The sequence below is a fragment of the Pan troglodytes genome, chromosome 22, assembly GCF_028858775.2.
Source record: "Pan troglodytes isolate AG18354 chromosome 22, NHGRI_mPanTro3-v2.0_pri, whole genome shotgun sequence".
In the NCBI taxonomy this organism is placed as follows: Eukaryota; Metazoa; Chordata; class Mammalia; order Primates; family Hominidae; genus Pan; species Pan troglodytes.
Genome location: NC_072420.2, coordinates 35,159,687 through 35,175,566, shown reverse-complemented (window position 1 = coordinate 35,175,566; position 15,880 = coordinate 35,159,687). Strand labels below are relative to the sequence as shown.

General features: G+C 48.3%; 1 protein-coding gene and 1 non-coding gene across 4 annotated transcripts; both read left to right on the top strand.

Annotated features, from left to right (window-relative positions):
• Positions 1-2,343: 2,343 nt before the first annotated feature.
• KCNE1 (potassium voltage-gated channel subfamily E regulatory subunit 1) lies at positions 2,344-15,314 on the top strand. 3 transcript variants are annotated; one of them, XM_001167612.8, is made up of 3 exons: positions 2,344-2,459; positions 3,252-3,334; positions 12,311-15,314. In XM_001167612.8, the coding sequence occupies exon 3, from the start codon at positions 12,352-12,354 to the stop codon at positions 12,748-12,750; it is 399 nt and encodes a 132-aa protein (XP_001167612.2). In that variant the 5' UTR covers positions 2,344-2,459; positions 3,252-3,334; positions 12,311-12,351; the 3' UTR covers positions 12,751-15,314. The 3 variants fall into 3 exon arrangements, with proteins under 3 accessions (XP_001167612.2, XP_001167500.2, XP_001167449.1); XM_001167500.7 differs by having other exon boundaries at positions 3,224-3,334; XM_001167449.7 differs by lacking the exons at positions 2,344-2,459; positions 3,252-3,334 and adding an exon at positions 6,188-6,620.
• Positions 5,770-5,897, top strand: LOC112206697 (small nucleolar RNA SNORA11). The gene has a single exon (XR_002941128.2). It is a non-coding gene; the product is annotated as a small nucleolar RNA SNORA11 (small nucleolar RNA).
• Positions 15,315-15,880: the final 566 nt, after the last annotated feature.

The following is a 15,880-nucleotide window of genomic DNA, read 5'->3' as shown; positions in this document are numbered from 1 at the left end:
TCCTTCCACTTTGCTCTGCACTTCTCTCTCCTGCTGCCATGTAAAGAAGGACATGTTTGCTTCCCCTTCGGCCATGATTGTAAGTTCCTGAGGCCTCAGCCATGCTGAACTGTGAATCAATTAAGACTTTTTCCTTTATAAATTACCCAGTTTCAGGCAGTTCTTTATAACAGTGTGAGAACAGACTAATACAGAGTTGTTGCAAAACAAAAAAGGAAGGAAAACATGAAGTAGCATAAACAAGATAATAAATCTCCAATAGGCCTACCACTAATAGACAATGTTAACATGGTGGTTGGTGTGCTTCCTTATAGACTTTGGAAATAATGCCTGGCATCTCATATTTACAATTTAAGGCCTTGAGTTTTGTGGGGTTTTTGTTTTGTTTTCTGTTTTTGTATTTTTCACTTAACATGATAATATAAAGATCTCCCCTGTTGGGTTTTTGTTTGTTTGTTTGTTTTGAGTCAGAGCTTCACTCTTGTCGCCCAGGCTGGAGTGCAGTGGCGTGACCTTGGCTCACTGCAACCTCCGCCTCCTGGGTTCAAGTGAATCTCTTGCCTCAGCCTCCCAAGTAGCTGGGATTACAGGTGCCCACCACCACGCCCAGCTAAATTTTTGTGTTTTTAGTAGAGACAGGTTTCACCATGTTGGCCAGGCTGGTCTTGAACTCCTAACCTCAGGTGACCCACCCACCTTGGCCTCCCAAAGTGCTGGGATTACAGGTGTAAGCCACTGTGCCCGGCCCCATGTTGTTATAAATTATTTGTAAACATTTTAAGGACTCCACATAATATTCTACTATGTAGAATAATATCATATGTACTACAATTTAATTACCTATATTTTCTATTTTTGGATGTTTAGATTCTAGTTATTGCAAGTAAAAACACAAAGAACTTTTACATGCATAAGGATTTTTCTACAGCTCTGATCCTTTCCATAGAACAAATAGATTTCAGTCTGGGCACACTGACTCACACCTGTAATCCCAGCACTTTGGGAGGTCGAGGCTGATGGATCACCTGAAGTCAGGAGTTCGAGACCAGCCTGGCCAACATGGCGAAACTCCGTCTCTACTAAAAATAACAAAAAATCAGTGGGGTATGGTGGCCGGTGCCTGTAATCCCAGCAACTCGGGAGGCTGAGGCAGGAGAATCGCTTGAACCAGGGAGGTGGAGGTTGCAGTGAGCCGAGATCGTGCCATTGCAGTCCAGCCGGGGCGACAGGGTGAGACTCCGTCTCAGAAAAAAAAGAAAAAAAAAAAAAGAATAAATAGATTTCACACAGTGCAATTTCATGTCATAGGCTATGAACATTTCAGGACTTTCCAATGTGGCCATGTGGGTTCATTTTGCACCCGCACTGCAGGGCAATGCTGGTTCTGCCTGGTGCACAGGACACATCGGTGCACCCCTTGGAGGGCCTCCAATCACCCTCGTCCCCATGAGAACACCGAGGTCGAAGCCCAGGAAGAAGTGACCTGCCAAGGAAGACCATGGAGACAGTGACCCTAGAGAATGTCTTCTAGTCCTAGGTCAGGAACCTGCCTCTGCGACCCGCCTGCAGAGCAGGAGCCTGGAGCCTGGACGTCATTCCCCAGAAGGTTCATGGGATTGTCTTTTGGGGACTGCCCCTTCTCCTCTTGCCTGCCAAGCTGGTGAGCAACGCTGTGAAATTTGCTGGGAAGTCACCTGCATCATTGCACGGTTTGCTCTCTGGAAAAGGACGGCACGGGCTGAAAGGCCCCAAGGACGTTAGGGTGTGCTCGCCAAGGCTCGGGTGCCTCCAGCGACTGTCTGCCGCTCCGGGCCCCCTCCTGTCTGGTCCACAGCTGCACCCCCAGCTCAGGGCTGCACACCCAGTAAGTGGGTGCTTCATAAATGTTTGCCTAATAGGTGTGTGGCCACAGCTGGGGTGCGGGACGAGGCTAGAAAGAGTCGTCGGGAGCGGAGGTTGAGCGGTCTTTGGAGGATTATGTTCAGAGATATTTGAAGGCCCGCACGTCCGAGGGTGGGGTGGTTCCCAGACGGCCTTTCTCCTGGCTGCAGTGGCTTCCCCCCTGGCAACCTCAGACTCCCGCAGGAAGGTAGGTAGATCTGTCCGTTGGTCGGCTTTCTCGATCCTAATGCAGACCTTCTGCCGGCCTTGAGCCTCTCCGACAGGATCTAAAACGCTTCCCTACGCGCGTTGGTGTTGGTCTGGGGTGCAGAGTGCGGAGGACCCGGGTGGGCCGGGGCTGGTCTGGGGTGGTCCCGGGGAACCCTGGGCTGGGCCGTGCGTGTGGGCGGAGTGGGGCGGGACGCCTGGCGGCTCTGGGAGGCCCCGCCCGCCCCCCTCCCCGTGCAGCGCTCAGGCCCTTAGAAGGTGCCGCCCCGGGGCGGGGCTGTCTGTGGCCTCAGCGCTCGGCAGGCGCGCACTCAGCTCCACACCCGGCTCTCTCGGCATCTCAGACCCGGGTAAGTTAGGGGCTCCCACCTCCGCGGCCCTCTTCCGGGGCGCAGGTGGCCTAGTCGGGCAACCCCGGGGGGCTCCTGGAACCTGCGTCTCCGGACGCGCAGCGGGCGCGCTTCAGGCTGGAAGCGCCGAGACCCCCAGAGTGGGAGACGGGATAGGATGATCAGCCTCTCCCCTCCTCTCCTTCTGCCATTCTCACTTACTTATACAACAAACGCATAGGAAAGCATCTCACCAACATAGAACAACGAAAACATTCCTCCATTATTAAGTTATAGACATTCTTGTATAATATTTGGAAAACACTTACACGCAACTTTCAAAAGAAAAGAAAATCAAAACCACTCACGGGACCTGAGTCCCCACTTTTTTTCAAAGACCTTCAGCTTTTTGGGGGGACCAGCTCTTGGGCCTTGGCATCTCCCTGAGGAAAGGGCATGGGACGCGGAGAATATTACTGATATCTGAGCTTGATTGTGGTAATGGGAAAAGTGGGGAACTTTAGAAGAAAGTTGACTAAGTAGCAGAGACGTGCGCATGTGCCCAATCTATTGCATAATGCTTTGCCCCCCGGATTTGTCACATTGCTCTATGTGAATTGACAGTTCATTTGAGTCCACATTTAGATTAAGAAGGAGGTTCCAGCTCCATTAAGGAAGGACCTTGTCAATAACCACAGCTGTCATGTATGGTCCAGGTGGTGGGGACTTTGCTGAGTTCACACAGTTGCTTAAATTCAGCCGTGACTCTGATTTCCAATCACCAGGAAAAATCCCTCTGCTTTCTCTGGCCAGTTTCACACAATCATCAGGTGAGCCGAGGATCCATCGGAGGAAGGCATTATCTGTATCCAGAGGAAATAGCCAAGGATATTCAGGTAGGACCTGCTTTTGATAGGTTATTGGAAAATGATTTGTTTGGAAAATAAAGCTCACTTAGAAGACATCAGAGGGACTCATTGCTGTCGTCTTAAATCTCTGAGGGTGAGACAGCTCCTGTGTGGTTTCGGTCTTTCTGGTAGTTGAAAGGAACACTTATTATTCATGCGTTCACGCATGCCTGCCTGCATTCGCTGAATGTTTATTGCGCTCCTACCATATGCCACACACTGTTCTAGTGGCTTGGGATGCAATGAAGAACAACCCATGCAAAGATCCCTGCCCGCAATAGCTTACATTTTGGTGGGAAAGACAAACGTTGAACAATCAACATCATAGTTAAGAAAACTTTATTACATTAGAAGGTGATAAGGACTCTGGGAAAGCGGGAGGAAAAAAAGGTTAAGAGTTTGTGCCCTACTATTAACAGTCACTGACGGCCAAAATTTTTTTTAGAAATAAGGTGGGTTACACACACACACACGCACACACACACACACACACACACATATATATATAGAGAGAGAGAGTAAATCTTAATAAACAAAATGAATAACAAAAATACGTTAATAATATAAATATAAATAAATAACATAAAATTTAATATATAAAAACATACTACATTGCAAGAGGTTTTCCTCTGATTACTCAATAATCTATTTCCAGAGCATAGTATACTTTATCAATTATTCACTCACTTTCCCATTGTAGTGGTATTGAATCTAATACTTTGCTTCCCACTTAATTCAGGAAAACCTTATTGAAACATTCTGGGTGCTGGAGTGGGGACAAAGGTGAGCAAGATGGTCTCTGTCCTTTGGGACCTCCTGGGAGAAAATGCCCAGATAAGTCTACAAATGATTAGAAGTTAGAATATGACCAGCACTGTAGGAAAGATATATACAAGGGGTCAAAGAAGGGGAGAGGATTCTGGATCAGGGTCAGACACAGTGTGGATATGAGCTGGCATTTGAAGGGCCAGTAGGATTTTAACAAGGGAATATGGTGGGAATGCCTCACCTACAGCGAGAACAGCAAACATAAAACAAGAGGCCAGGCACGGTGGCTCACGCCTGTAATCCTAGCACTTTGGGAGGCCAAGGCAGGCGGATCGCTTCAGCCCAGGCATGTTGAGCCTGGGCAACATGGTGAAACCCCGTCTCTACTAAAAATACAAAAATTAGCCAGGCATAGTGGCATGCACCTGTAAACCCAACTACTTAGGAGGCTGAGGCAGGAGAATCACTTGAACCCAGGAGGCGGAGGAGGAGATTGTAGTAAGTCAAGATTGCGCCACTGCACTCCAGCCTGAGCGACAGAGCGAGGCTTGGTCTCTAAAATAAAATAAAATAAAGCAAGAGCTAGGAAGGCCGGGGGCTGATTCCATGCTGCACAAAGACCTGGGATATATACTCAGGGTAGATTCCATCATTCTCACTGTTCAGGTGAGGAAACTGAGGCTCCCCAGATTTATGTCATTTGCTGAAGATGAGAGTCCTTCCTTCCCTCCTGATGTGTGACTTCAGCTGTCATTCATTATCCATCCCCAAACGCCCACCCATGTTTTCATATTGAGTTTGATGGAGTCTCCTCACCAGCTTGCTGGCCTGACTCTCTGAGTATTCAGTGTTTATATTTCCATCCTTCACACCCCAGACTCTCTCTCCATCACCCATAGAGAGGTCTGGGAAGCTCCTGGTAAAAGCACCAGACTCAAGCCACACCCCACATCCCACTGGGAGGTGGCAGAAAACACTTTCCTAATCAGAGAGGACAGTCTGATTCTGGGCCTCTGGACGGTTGCATTCTGATTCCTTGAGCGACCCTGGCCACCTTAGTGCCCACTGACTCTGGGGATAGGGGAAGGATAGAAGACCAGACAAAGCCAGCCAAGTGTCTGGAAGCATCTGGTGGCCCTGGGTGGCTTCTTTTCTGCTAGGAGGGAAACATGTTTCCAAAATTTGGACATAGTGTTGTGATAAAGATGAAAACAATAGACAGTTGGTTCCAAGGACAATTGACTCAGAATTCTTGGCTCAATAAGATCATATTCACCAAAATGAGGCTTATCCATCATTGCTTTTACCCTAATTCTGCTTCTTAAACCAAATGAGGCCAAATGATGATGTTAAGACTGGATGCTCTTTCGAAGAAATGCATAAGGAGTCCTGTCGAGCGTGATAAAAAAAACCCAGAGTCAACCTAGGGAAGTAAGTTAAGGAGCCCTCTAGTTTATCTAGGATTGACCTGGGGCTGGAACCCAGATTCCTGAGCTCTGACTCCGACATTCCTGTCTCCTCTACTCACCCCTAGAATCTATTCCTTTTAGAAGAAAGCTTGGAGTCAGCCACAAGAACCTTACCCAGTCACTAAAGGCTTAAGAAAGAATGATCAGGAACTGGGGGAATTTGCTAATAATAACAAAAGAATGAGAGGGGTGCACTCAGGGCAGGGGGCTTGAAGAACGGCTCCTCTGTTTACGACACACTCAACAGGGGTCTGAGGTCACAGTGATGAGAGGCCCAAACTTGTGGCCTCCCCGTGAACAAATGCCCTACACATCTCCCCTGCAGGATCAATGGGACAGGGCTCAATATTGGGAGGAAGGCTGTAGTATTTACTTGGCAAGCCTGCTGTCTACAGCCTGCCCAGTTTATGCATGGGTAGGCCACAGTTGGTCTTAGAAATAAAGGCTTTGGAAAATTAAAAAAAAGAAAGAATGAGAGTTTCCCATGCTGGGAAAGCTTCTGTTCTGAAAGCTTGCAGGCTGTTATCAGTGCTGATAGGCGACACAGCCGGAGCACGTGGGAGAAGTCAGAAGAGGTGGTGTGTGCCCAGAGCAGCGAGGCGCCACCCACTGCCCTCTTCTCCCCTGGGTTCAGCTGGGGGCCTTACGGAACTCCAGGGTGCTGGAGGGCCCGTTGGTCTCCATTTGCAGGTGTCTCGCTCAGCGCAGCTGCCCAGAGCCCTGTGTCCTGAGTGATTTCCAGTAGATTAGCAGCTCTGGGTCTAAGCTTTTAAGAAAACAAAAAATTGTACTACCCTTCAGTAGGGGCAGCATTCACATCTCACACCCAGGCAGAAGCAGAAACGGCCAGGAATCCACCTCACTTTCTGGGCCCGACAAGGCCACAGTTTGAGAATGTTCAGCACAGGCCAAGCATCAGATGGATTTTGAACATCTCTGGCTCCTACCATTTCTGCCTCCACCATCCCCTTACTCACTGTGCAAGCTACAAAAGCTGAGGGGACAGGAACAAGGATGATTTCTGATGGCATATTTAGGTAAGAAGCCAACCCCCATTTGCACGGATCCAATGCTACCTGATAAAAGTGGCCTATTCCTCAGCTATTTTGAGCCTGCTTCCTCTGTACAAGGTCCTGGGAATTGCTCTTTTCTATACTAATAATATCTGAGTCAATTGCTAAGAGATGACATTTTAGATATATTTTTGGTTGGTTGTTTTTGTTTCTATTTTTTTTTTTTTTTAAGTTCCAGGGAACATGTGCAGGTTGTGCGGGTTTGTTACAGACATAAACATGTGCCATGATGGTTTGCGGCACCTGTCAACCCATCATCTAGGTGTTAAGCCCAGCATGCATTAGCTCTTTTCCCTAATGCTCTTCCCCACCCACCTTCCCCCGACAAGCCCCAGTGTGTGTTGTTCCCCTCCCTGTGTCCATGTGTTCTCATTGTTCAGCTCCCACTTATAAGTGAGAATATGCGGTGTTTGGTTCTCTGCTCCTGCGTTAGTTTGCTGAGGATATGTATTTCTGATAGGAGAGATTACTTTTGGCAAGCCATCTCATCTCTAAGGAGCCCCGTTTTCTGAAAATTCAGATTGTTGGATCAGTTGCTCTCCCACTCTGTTTGAGTCCAACTGTCTGAAAGTGCAGCCACGGGGCATGTGGGTGCTTTGGCATCACGTATAATAGAAATGAACCTAGAGAATCTGATATAAAATCCCAAATGACATGCAGATCCAGACTGTCATTTACACCATGCTGACTATTACGAAGACATTGCCAAACTCATTTTGAGACTCGTTACACAAAAATACCATGGCGACCCAGCCTAGCAGGCATTGGGGGTATGGAGGACATTTAGCAAAAGCAATGCAATAAATTACATGTGAAGTTTTAAAAAAATTCTTTAAAAATATAGGGTTGTTATTTGAAAGGCAGTTAATTAGCTGGACTTAAGCTCTGACAGGAGAATTGTAATTGAAGGCACCAGCGTGCCTGAGAATGGGGACAGCTGAGGTTACACTGAAGACTGGAGAGTTTCTTTCTGCAATTTCTCTTCAGGCTGTATCAGAGGCAAACAAGGCCAAAAGAGAAAATGTAAAAAACAAACAAGATTTGAAAAACAGTCAGTGAAATCATATTTCTATATTTTTGCAAAATTCTTCCAGGTACCCTGCAGCACAAAAGGCCATTGGTCATTTTCCTAGGGTCCCACACCACAGCCCAGTGGTTCTCAATCTTGGCTACAAATTAGGATCATTTGGGAGGTTTCTAAAAAGTCTCTGAGTCAGGCAGGAACCCAGACCAAAGACATTAAAATCTCTAGGGGTGAGATCCAGGAACCATTATTTTCTAAAAGCTCCCCCGGTGATTCCGATAGATCACCAAGCAGGGCCTCCAGACCAGCAGTATTAGCACCACGTGGGAATGTGTTAGGAATGCAGATTCCCAGGCCCGCTCCAGTTCTACCGAATCAGAAACTCTGTAAATAGAGCCCAGCAATCTGCATTTTTTTTTGAGACAGAGTCTCGCTCTGTCACCCAGGCAGGAGTGCAATGGCACAATCTTGGCTCACTGCAACCTCCGCCTCCTGGGTTCAAGTGATTCTCCTGCCTCAGCCTCCCAAATAGCTGGGAATACAGGTGCCCGCCACCACACCTGTCTTATTTTTGTATTTTTAGTAGAGACGGGGTTTCAGTATGTTGGCCAGGATGGTGTCAAACTCCTGACATCAAGTGATCCACCTGCTTTGGCCTCCCAAAGTGCTGGGATTACAGGAGCAATCTGCATTTTAACAAGGTCATTCTAAAGTATTCTAAAGAACAAGGCTGAGCATGGTTTGGGCTTGGGAGGTTTTCAAAGCAGATGTTTTTGGTTGCTTCTTTGGACATAAGAAAGTCCATCTGGATCTAAGTAACAAGCCTTCTCAGTGAACTCACTATTATGAATTAATTGCAGATGTAACTCTTAATTTGCTGTATGGATTTATCAGTTTTAAACCAATTAACATGTGGATCTTCAAATGTCGCCTGCCATAATTCTACCCTTACATGGTCATGAAGTTGGAAAGACTCTCTAACAGTGATTGGTGGCAGAATTATTTGCCAATTGTGATCATTCTGGGTTTTTGGAAATTACATCATAGTATCAGGTCCAGGTCTGTCTGTTTCCTGGGGCAGGGTTTTATGCATTCATAAGTGGTTTCGGGTCATTTAAAAAGAAATGGTTGAGCGTTGAGTTTGGATCTGTTACCAAACAATTCCTGCCTACCCCGATGGTTAGAATGGGGCTAAGTGCTAGTTTTGCACAAGAACAAGGACCTGAATCTCTTGAGCCCAGGCAGCTTAACCCCTGACAGATCTCTGCACAGACTCAAAAGCTTAGAAACCAGGAAAGACCACAATCTTTGATTCTCATTCATGTCTGATCTCTCCACAAAGTAGAGAAGAGAGCCGCCATGGTCAGCCACAGGGAAGCCAAGCCTAAACCCCCAAAGCCCCAAATCCTTGGGCAGCAATTTCTTAATGAGGTAGAAAAACCAATAAACTCCTACCCAGGACCACTGAGTGTGCACCTGCCATGTGCCACATGCTGTCAGCCACTCTACACACCTGCTCAGTGATTCAACAGCCTGCAAATGTCAGTGGTGTTTCTCGCTACTTTGGAAAGAAAAAAAAAACTTGACTGAACAATTCTAAGGAACCTGTCCAGGATCATGTGGCCAGGAAGCAGCAAAGCTAGAATCCAAACCTGGGGTGGCCGTGGAATCCCAAAATCTGAGCTCTTTCTGCTCCTCACTCCTGCCTTCTGAGACTGTGGTTCAGGGTGGGAGATGACTGCCCTTCTGGAAAAGGGAGTCAGTTAGAGCTTTGGAGCCAGCTCATTGGCATCTGTTCATTGGAGTAAGCAGGTTATAAAGAGTCAAGCCCCACTGGTCAAAAGGTATTAAGTTCTGGTGGCATCTATTCGATAAACATTCATGGGCAGCTCCTGTGTTGTTGCATGCCCAGCACCAGGCTGGATGGCAGGGCAGGGATGGGATAAGGGGCCTGGAGATCCTGACCATGATGAGGTTAGCAGGGGTCATGGTGTGCACAGTGCTGACCCAGCCCCATGTATCAGAGCAGGCTTCAGGAAGGAGGTGAGAGCTGGGCTGAATTTTAAGCATGAGTAGGCATTGCTGAGAAGTTTCATGGGCCAACAAGAAGGCACAGTCTGAGCTGGAGACGCACAATCTGTAGAGGCTCTGGGGCCAGCAGGGACCATGGAGCATAGGGTCTGGGCACAGTGGCAACAGTGGAATTGGAGAGGGATGCATAGACTCTCAAATTTAGCACCTGCATCCATGCAGAAGACCAGGAGTTTCACCCTGAAGGCAGGGAGGAGCCAAGGAAGGCCTTCGAGATGGGAACTGCCATGATGAGACTGCAGTCATCAGTGAGAGTGATGCAGATTTTGGAGTGAGTGGTGTTGCCACTCAGCTCAATGAGGCAGGGGCCAGTCTCTGACAGGACAGGGTGGAGTGTTAACTTTAAGGAGCCTGGGGATGGCCAAAGGGAACCATCTCCTTAGCAGGTCACTGGACGCATGGCTCTGGAGCTTAAAGAGAGCCCTGGGTCATGGCCATGCAGGTGAGCCTGGAGCAGGTGCAGTCACCCTGGGAGAGAGGAGAGTAGGAAGAGAAGAGAGCAGGTAACAGAACTCTGAGACACAGCCACAGTTCAGAGATGGGTAGAGGAAGAGGGGCCTCGGAAAGGTGCCAGATGTCTTCAGCTGGTGCTGGGTTCAGGGTATGTTTTACAATTAAACCAATTCAATGAAGAAATAGCTCTGGGTCTAAGCTGGAGAGGAGCTAGGTTTCTGAGGTTATTTGTCCTACACAAGATGATGTGCAATGTCACAGTCCCCATCCTGGCTGGGAAAGACAGCGCCGTCCCGGCAAGTGTTGGAATTTGTCTTTCCATAGCGATTCTGGCCATAAACTGTCTTCCCAAATACATCCTTCACCTGTAGTTACAACAGTCCCCCCGAGGCCATGTTCTACTCCAGGCCATGTTCTACTCAGCTACTTTAAGCTCCTAAGAAGTGAGCAGGGGACAAGCAGGGTGGCTCATGCCTGTAATCCCAGCTATTTGGGGGGCCGAGGTGGGCGGATCCTGTAAGCCCAGGAGTTCAAGACCAGCCTCGGCAACATAGGGCAACCTCACCTCTGCAAAAAATACGAAAATGAGCCAGTCATGGTGGTGCATACCTATAGTCCCATCTACTCTGGTGGTTAGGGTAGGAGGATCACCTGAGTCCAGGAGGTTGAGGCTGCAGTGAGCCAAGATTGTGCCACTGTACTCCAGCCTGAGTGACAGAGTGAGACCCTGTCTCAATAAAACAGAAAAAGAAAGAACTGAGTGGGAGCACTTACGTGTGATAAGCTCCCAGTGGCCCCCTCTGGCTTGAGTTTGGAATGTGACATCAACAACTTGGCCTCGGGGCTTTTGTTTCCCAGCAGGAACTGGGGGTAGAGGCTGGCATTTGCTCAAACCTAAATAAATAATTAAATAAATAAAAACAAGACCTGTTTTTTTTCAGCTTACCAATGATCTCAAGGTCACCTAGATGGGGTTTCCACAGCAAACCAAACCCCTGACAGAATCTTACAGCTACTTGGAGACAATTTTTCCAATTCCCAGGCCCACTCTGAGTATACAGGGACAGTGATATCAAGATTAAACGATAGGGAAAATGTCACTTTCTGCATAGCCAGAGAGTAGTGAATGGAAATAAAAGGCAATCCATGTGCCATTGCTCAATCAAGAGAGGGCATTGTGTAGACCCAAGACGGCACATACCATGGACTAGGGAGCATGTGAGCTCACCCCTCTCACCTGAGGTTTTAAGATTGTGTACGTGTGTGTGCCTATGTGTGGGCAGGGAGGGAAAAACATAGCACAAGCTACAACACTGGCCTCTTCGAGGGGAGCTGTCTGTGAAATCTCCCTAGACATTCTGAAGTCCACCATGTGACAGTGTAGATTTTTCATTCAGATGAATGTAACTGTTCATAGAGAGATGCTCCGTGGTGAAATAGACCACCAATTGCACGTTGCCTCCAAGGGCAACCAGTCTGACTGGTCTTGCATAAGCTTCCAGGAACTAGTTGTATGAGATGCGTGATTTTTTTTAGGTCCATAGGAGGTCAAGGATGGGGATATTTGTCTCCCCCTTGTTTATGGAGTCAGCAGCCACAGCAGTGTCCATCTCTGGGGGAGAAGGCAGAGAAAAGAAGTGGGTATTCACCATGGGTTGTATACAACCATTGGAAGCAAGGGAATGCACACACCCAGCACCACAAGCGAGCCACAAAAGCACAGTCATGAGGAAAAAGAAGGAGACTGAATGAGTTGGATGACCTGATACCATTTAGGTAAACCAAAATGCACACATGCGACCCCATACGCCACAATATGCAGCAATGCATATTAAAGAAGCTCATTCTGATGGTCACCTATAGGGATGGAGATTGGAGTGGCGGATGGAAATAGAAGGGAATCAGTGTATCCATTCATCTATCAAGAGAAGGCATTGCACAGACCCAAGATGGCACACGCCATGGCCTGTGGAGTGTCAGCTCACCCCTCTCACCTGAGATTTTAAAATTGCATACGTGTGTGTGCGTACGTGTGGGTTTTGGCCAATACGTACTTTTTGATTTGGGGTTGCATTTTTCCTTTAAGAGGTGTGCCTGGGAAGTTCAAGCTGCAGCAGTGGAACCTTAATGCCCAGGATGATCCTGTCTAACACCACAGCGGTGACGCCCTTTCTGACCAAGCTGTGGCAGGAGACAGTTCAGCAGGGTGGCAACATGTCGGGCCTGGCCCGCAGGTCCCCCCGCAGCGATGATGGCAAGCTGGAGGCCCTCTACGTCCTCATGGTACTGGGATTCTTCGGCTTCTTCACCCTGGGCATCATGCTGAGCTACATCCGCTCCAAGAAGCTGGAGCACTCGAACGACCCGTTCAACGTCTACATCGAGTCTGATGCCTGGCAAGAGAAGGACAAGGCCTACGTCCAGGCCCGGGTCCTGGAGAGCTACAGGGCATGCTATGTCGTTGAAAACCATCTGGCCGTAGAACAACCCAACACACACCTTCCTGAGATGAAGCCTTCCCCATGAACCCCACCACTGTCTAAAACTGGACACATCCTGCCTGGCAACCTGATTTTCTAATCACATTCCTCTCATACTCTTTATTGTGATGGATACCACTGGATTTCTTTTTGGCTGTTGTAAGGGGTGAGGGGTGGATTAATGACACTGTTTCACTGTTTCTCTAAAATCACATTCTTTTGTGATAGACTGTCAGTGGTTCCCCCGTATCTGTCCCTGCCTTGCTAAATTTAGCAGAATCCCTGAGGACATGGCCTCTGAGAATAGCAGCTGCATTTCCCAGACTCCCTTGCAGCTAGCAAGGTTGTGTGACTAAGCCCTGGCCAGTAGGCATGGAAGTGAAGACTGTAATGTCCAAGTAATCCTTGGAAAGAAAAGAACATGCCCTTAACTAACCTTGTCCTGCTTCCCAGTGGCTGGATGTGGAGGAGGTGGAGAGCAGTTATGAGTCTGGGAAAGAAAGGGGCACTCAAAGAGCCACACACATCTAGGCCTGGGTGATGTGGATCCTCCTTACCACCCACCAGGCCAGATTTACAGGAGAGAGAAATCCACTCCACTCTTCCTTAAGCCACTGTTATTCTGATCTCTGTTAAGGTTGCAGAATCAATGCCCTTACTGATACACCTACCTTATAGGACTGAACCTAAAGGCATGACATTTCCATACTTGTCACAAGCACACACCGATTCTGCCCTTGTCACTTCTGTGCTCACTCTTGTGGCTCTATCCTCCTCCTGCCCTTCCGCCTTCCACTCCTCCCTTGCACCCATCCTGCACACATCTCCCTGAAAACACACAGGCACATACACTCATATACATAGACACACATACACACCTCAATCTAGAAAGAACTTGCTTTGTACAGGGCTGAGATGGAGGAGAAAAAAATGCCCCCTTCAGAATGCATACCAAGGGGAAGGTGCTCGGTCACTGTGGGAGCAGGGAAAGGTGCCCCCACTCCCTGAGAGCCAGGGGAAGGAGTGGCTCTGGGCAGAGAGGGACACATAGCACTGGGGTGGCAGGTCCTTTTGAGGTGATGGGCCGGTTTTGTGAGATGAATTGTATCCCCCAAAAAGACAGATACCTTCAATGTGACCTAATTGGGAAATAGAGTCTTTGCAGATGATCTAGTTGAGATGATCACCATTGGGGTGGGCCCTTACCCAATATGACTGGAGTCCTTATCGGAAGAGGGAAATTCGGACACAGATGCATAGGGAGGACACCATGCCGTGACAGAGGCAGAGGGTGCAGTGACACAGCCACAAACCAAGGAAGGCCAAGGATGGATGCACATCCCCATCCCAAGAAGCCGGGAAGAAGCCAGGAAGGCTCCTCTCCCACAGGTTTCAGAGGAAGCACAGCTCTGCTTGAATTCAAACTTTTGGCCTCCAGAACTGTGAGTCAGTGAGTATCTGTTGTTGAAGCCACCCAGCTTGGGATACTCTGGCAGCCTACTGCCATACAGTATTGGGATACTATAGTGAGCCCATGCAGCACCTCTCACCCACCCAGAGATGGAGCTGCTCTGCCTTCCAGCGGGGCACCCAGAGGGGTTGCCCCAGCAGATAGAGAGGGCCTCCATTCTGCCACCTGCCTTGAAAGGGTCTCCAGCTGCCATATGTAGCATCGGAGTCCTCTGCAATGCGACATCCTGAAAGCTCAGCTGCCTGGGCATTCCTGAAGAGTATGGAATATTTAAATGAAACATATTTTTTTTAAAACATGCACATAAGATAAAAGCAGCCCGTGTGCATCTTGGGCCATCCTCAAATGGACAGACTTGGTCTTGTGAGGTTCCAGTCCTTGTTTCACATAATAAACACTGGCATGGCTCAGCCCCTGAGTTACCACAGTCCTTGAGATGAGTGGTTCTTTGGGTTACAAAGTCCTCTGAAAGTCTAGTGAGAGCTGTGATCTTTGCCCCACCCAAATAATGCATATGGACACCACACCTTGCCTACCGTGTCCAGGATTCATGACCAGTAGCAGCCCAGCTATGCCTGCCACGTCTCACGGCCCCTGTGTAAGCCAGACCCTTCTTAGGCAGTTGCATATTCCCAGACTGAGGCAGGGCAGGTTTGCAGAGAGAGACCCAGAGTGCACGTGACCCGCAGTGTGATCCCTGGCACACACTGACTTTGATATTCCAGGCACACGGACTAGCTTTTTATCACCACTTCATTTTCCCCACTAAGATTCCTGTGCCTTCTAAGGCAGAGGGAGATCCCTATGGCGTTAGTCTTCCCAGGCCTTAAAGGGCCCTTGTCTTCACTCACAAACCTCTTATCTCTTCTTCTCCTTCCTCTACATTTTAAAGGGGGAGAGGGAAAAGTAACCGGGAGACAAATTGAGCCACGTATTTTCAGACACTTGTTACCATATTTTAAAATCTGGCTTCACATACACAGAGTCTTTGCTATGCACCATGTACTGTTCTAAGCTTCTTAAAAATAGAATCTCAATTATTATTTTGCAGGCAATACTCTATGCATTCATTAGCTAGGACAACAATGCATTTGCAGTATTGAGATTTCGTTAAAAAATTAAAGCCATTTACTATGATCTGTGATGTGTGTTCTTAATATCACTATGATACTTCTAGAAGATGGTTATCAGTTCTTGCAATGCTTTGATGAGGCAGCCCCACGGACTTGGGAATAAGGAAAGTAAGATTGCATGTGGATAATTAAACTCTGCCATCAACACACAGCGTGTCAGAACAGAGAGATGTGGGTCCCTCTGATGTCTGCAGATAGAAAGCAAGTGAAGCCCTAGGTGGAGACAATGGCGAACAGTGGCACCTCCTGCCTTGTAAAGGGGAGGCTGCTGTCAACTCCTCGCATTTGCAGCCAGCAGTGAATGTGGGCACAGTCTAGACGGAGCAGGGAATGTGGACACCATCTAGACAGAGCAGGGAGTGTGGGCACCGTCTGGATGGAGCAGGGAATGTGGGCACTGTCTAGACAGAGCAGGGAATGTGAGCACCGTCCAGACAGAGCAGGGAATGTGGGCACCGTCCGGACGGAGCAGGGAATGTGGGCACTGTCTAGACAGAGCAGGGAATGTGGGCACCGTCCAGACGGAGCAGGGAATGTGGGCACCATCTGGACAGAGCAGGGAATGTGGGCAC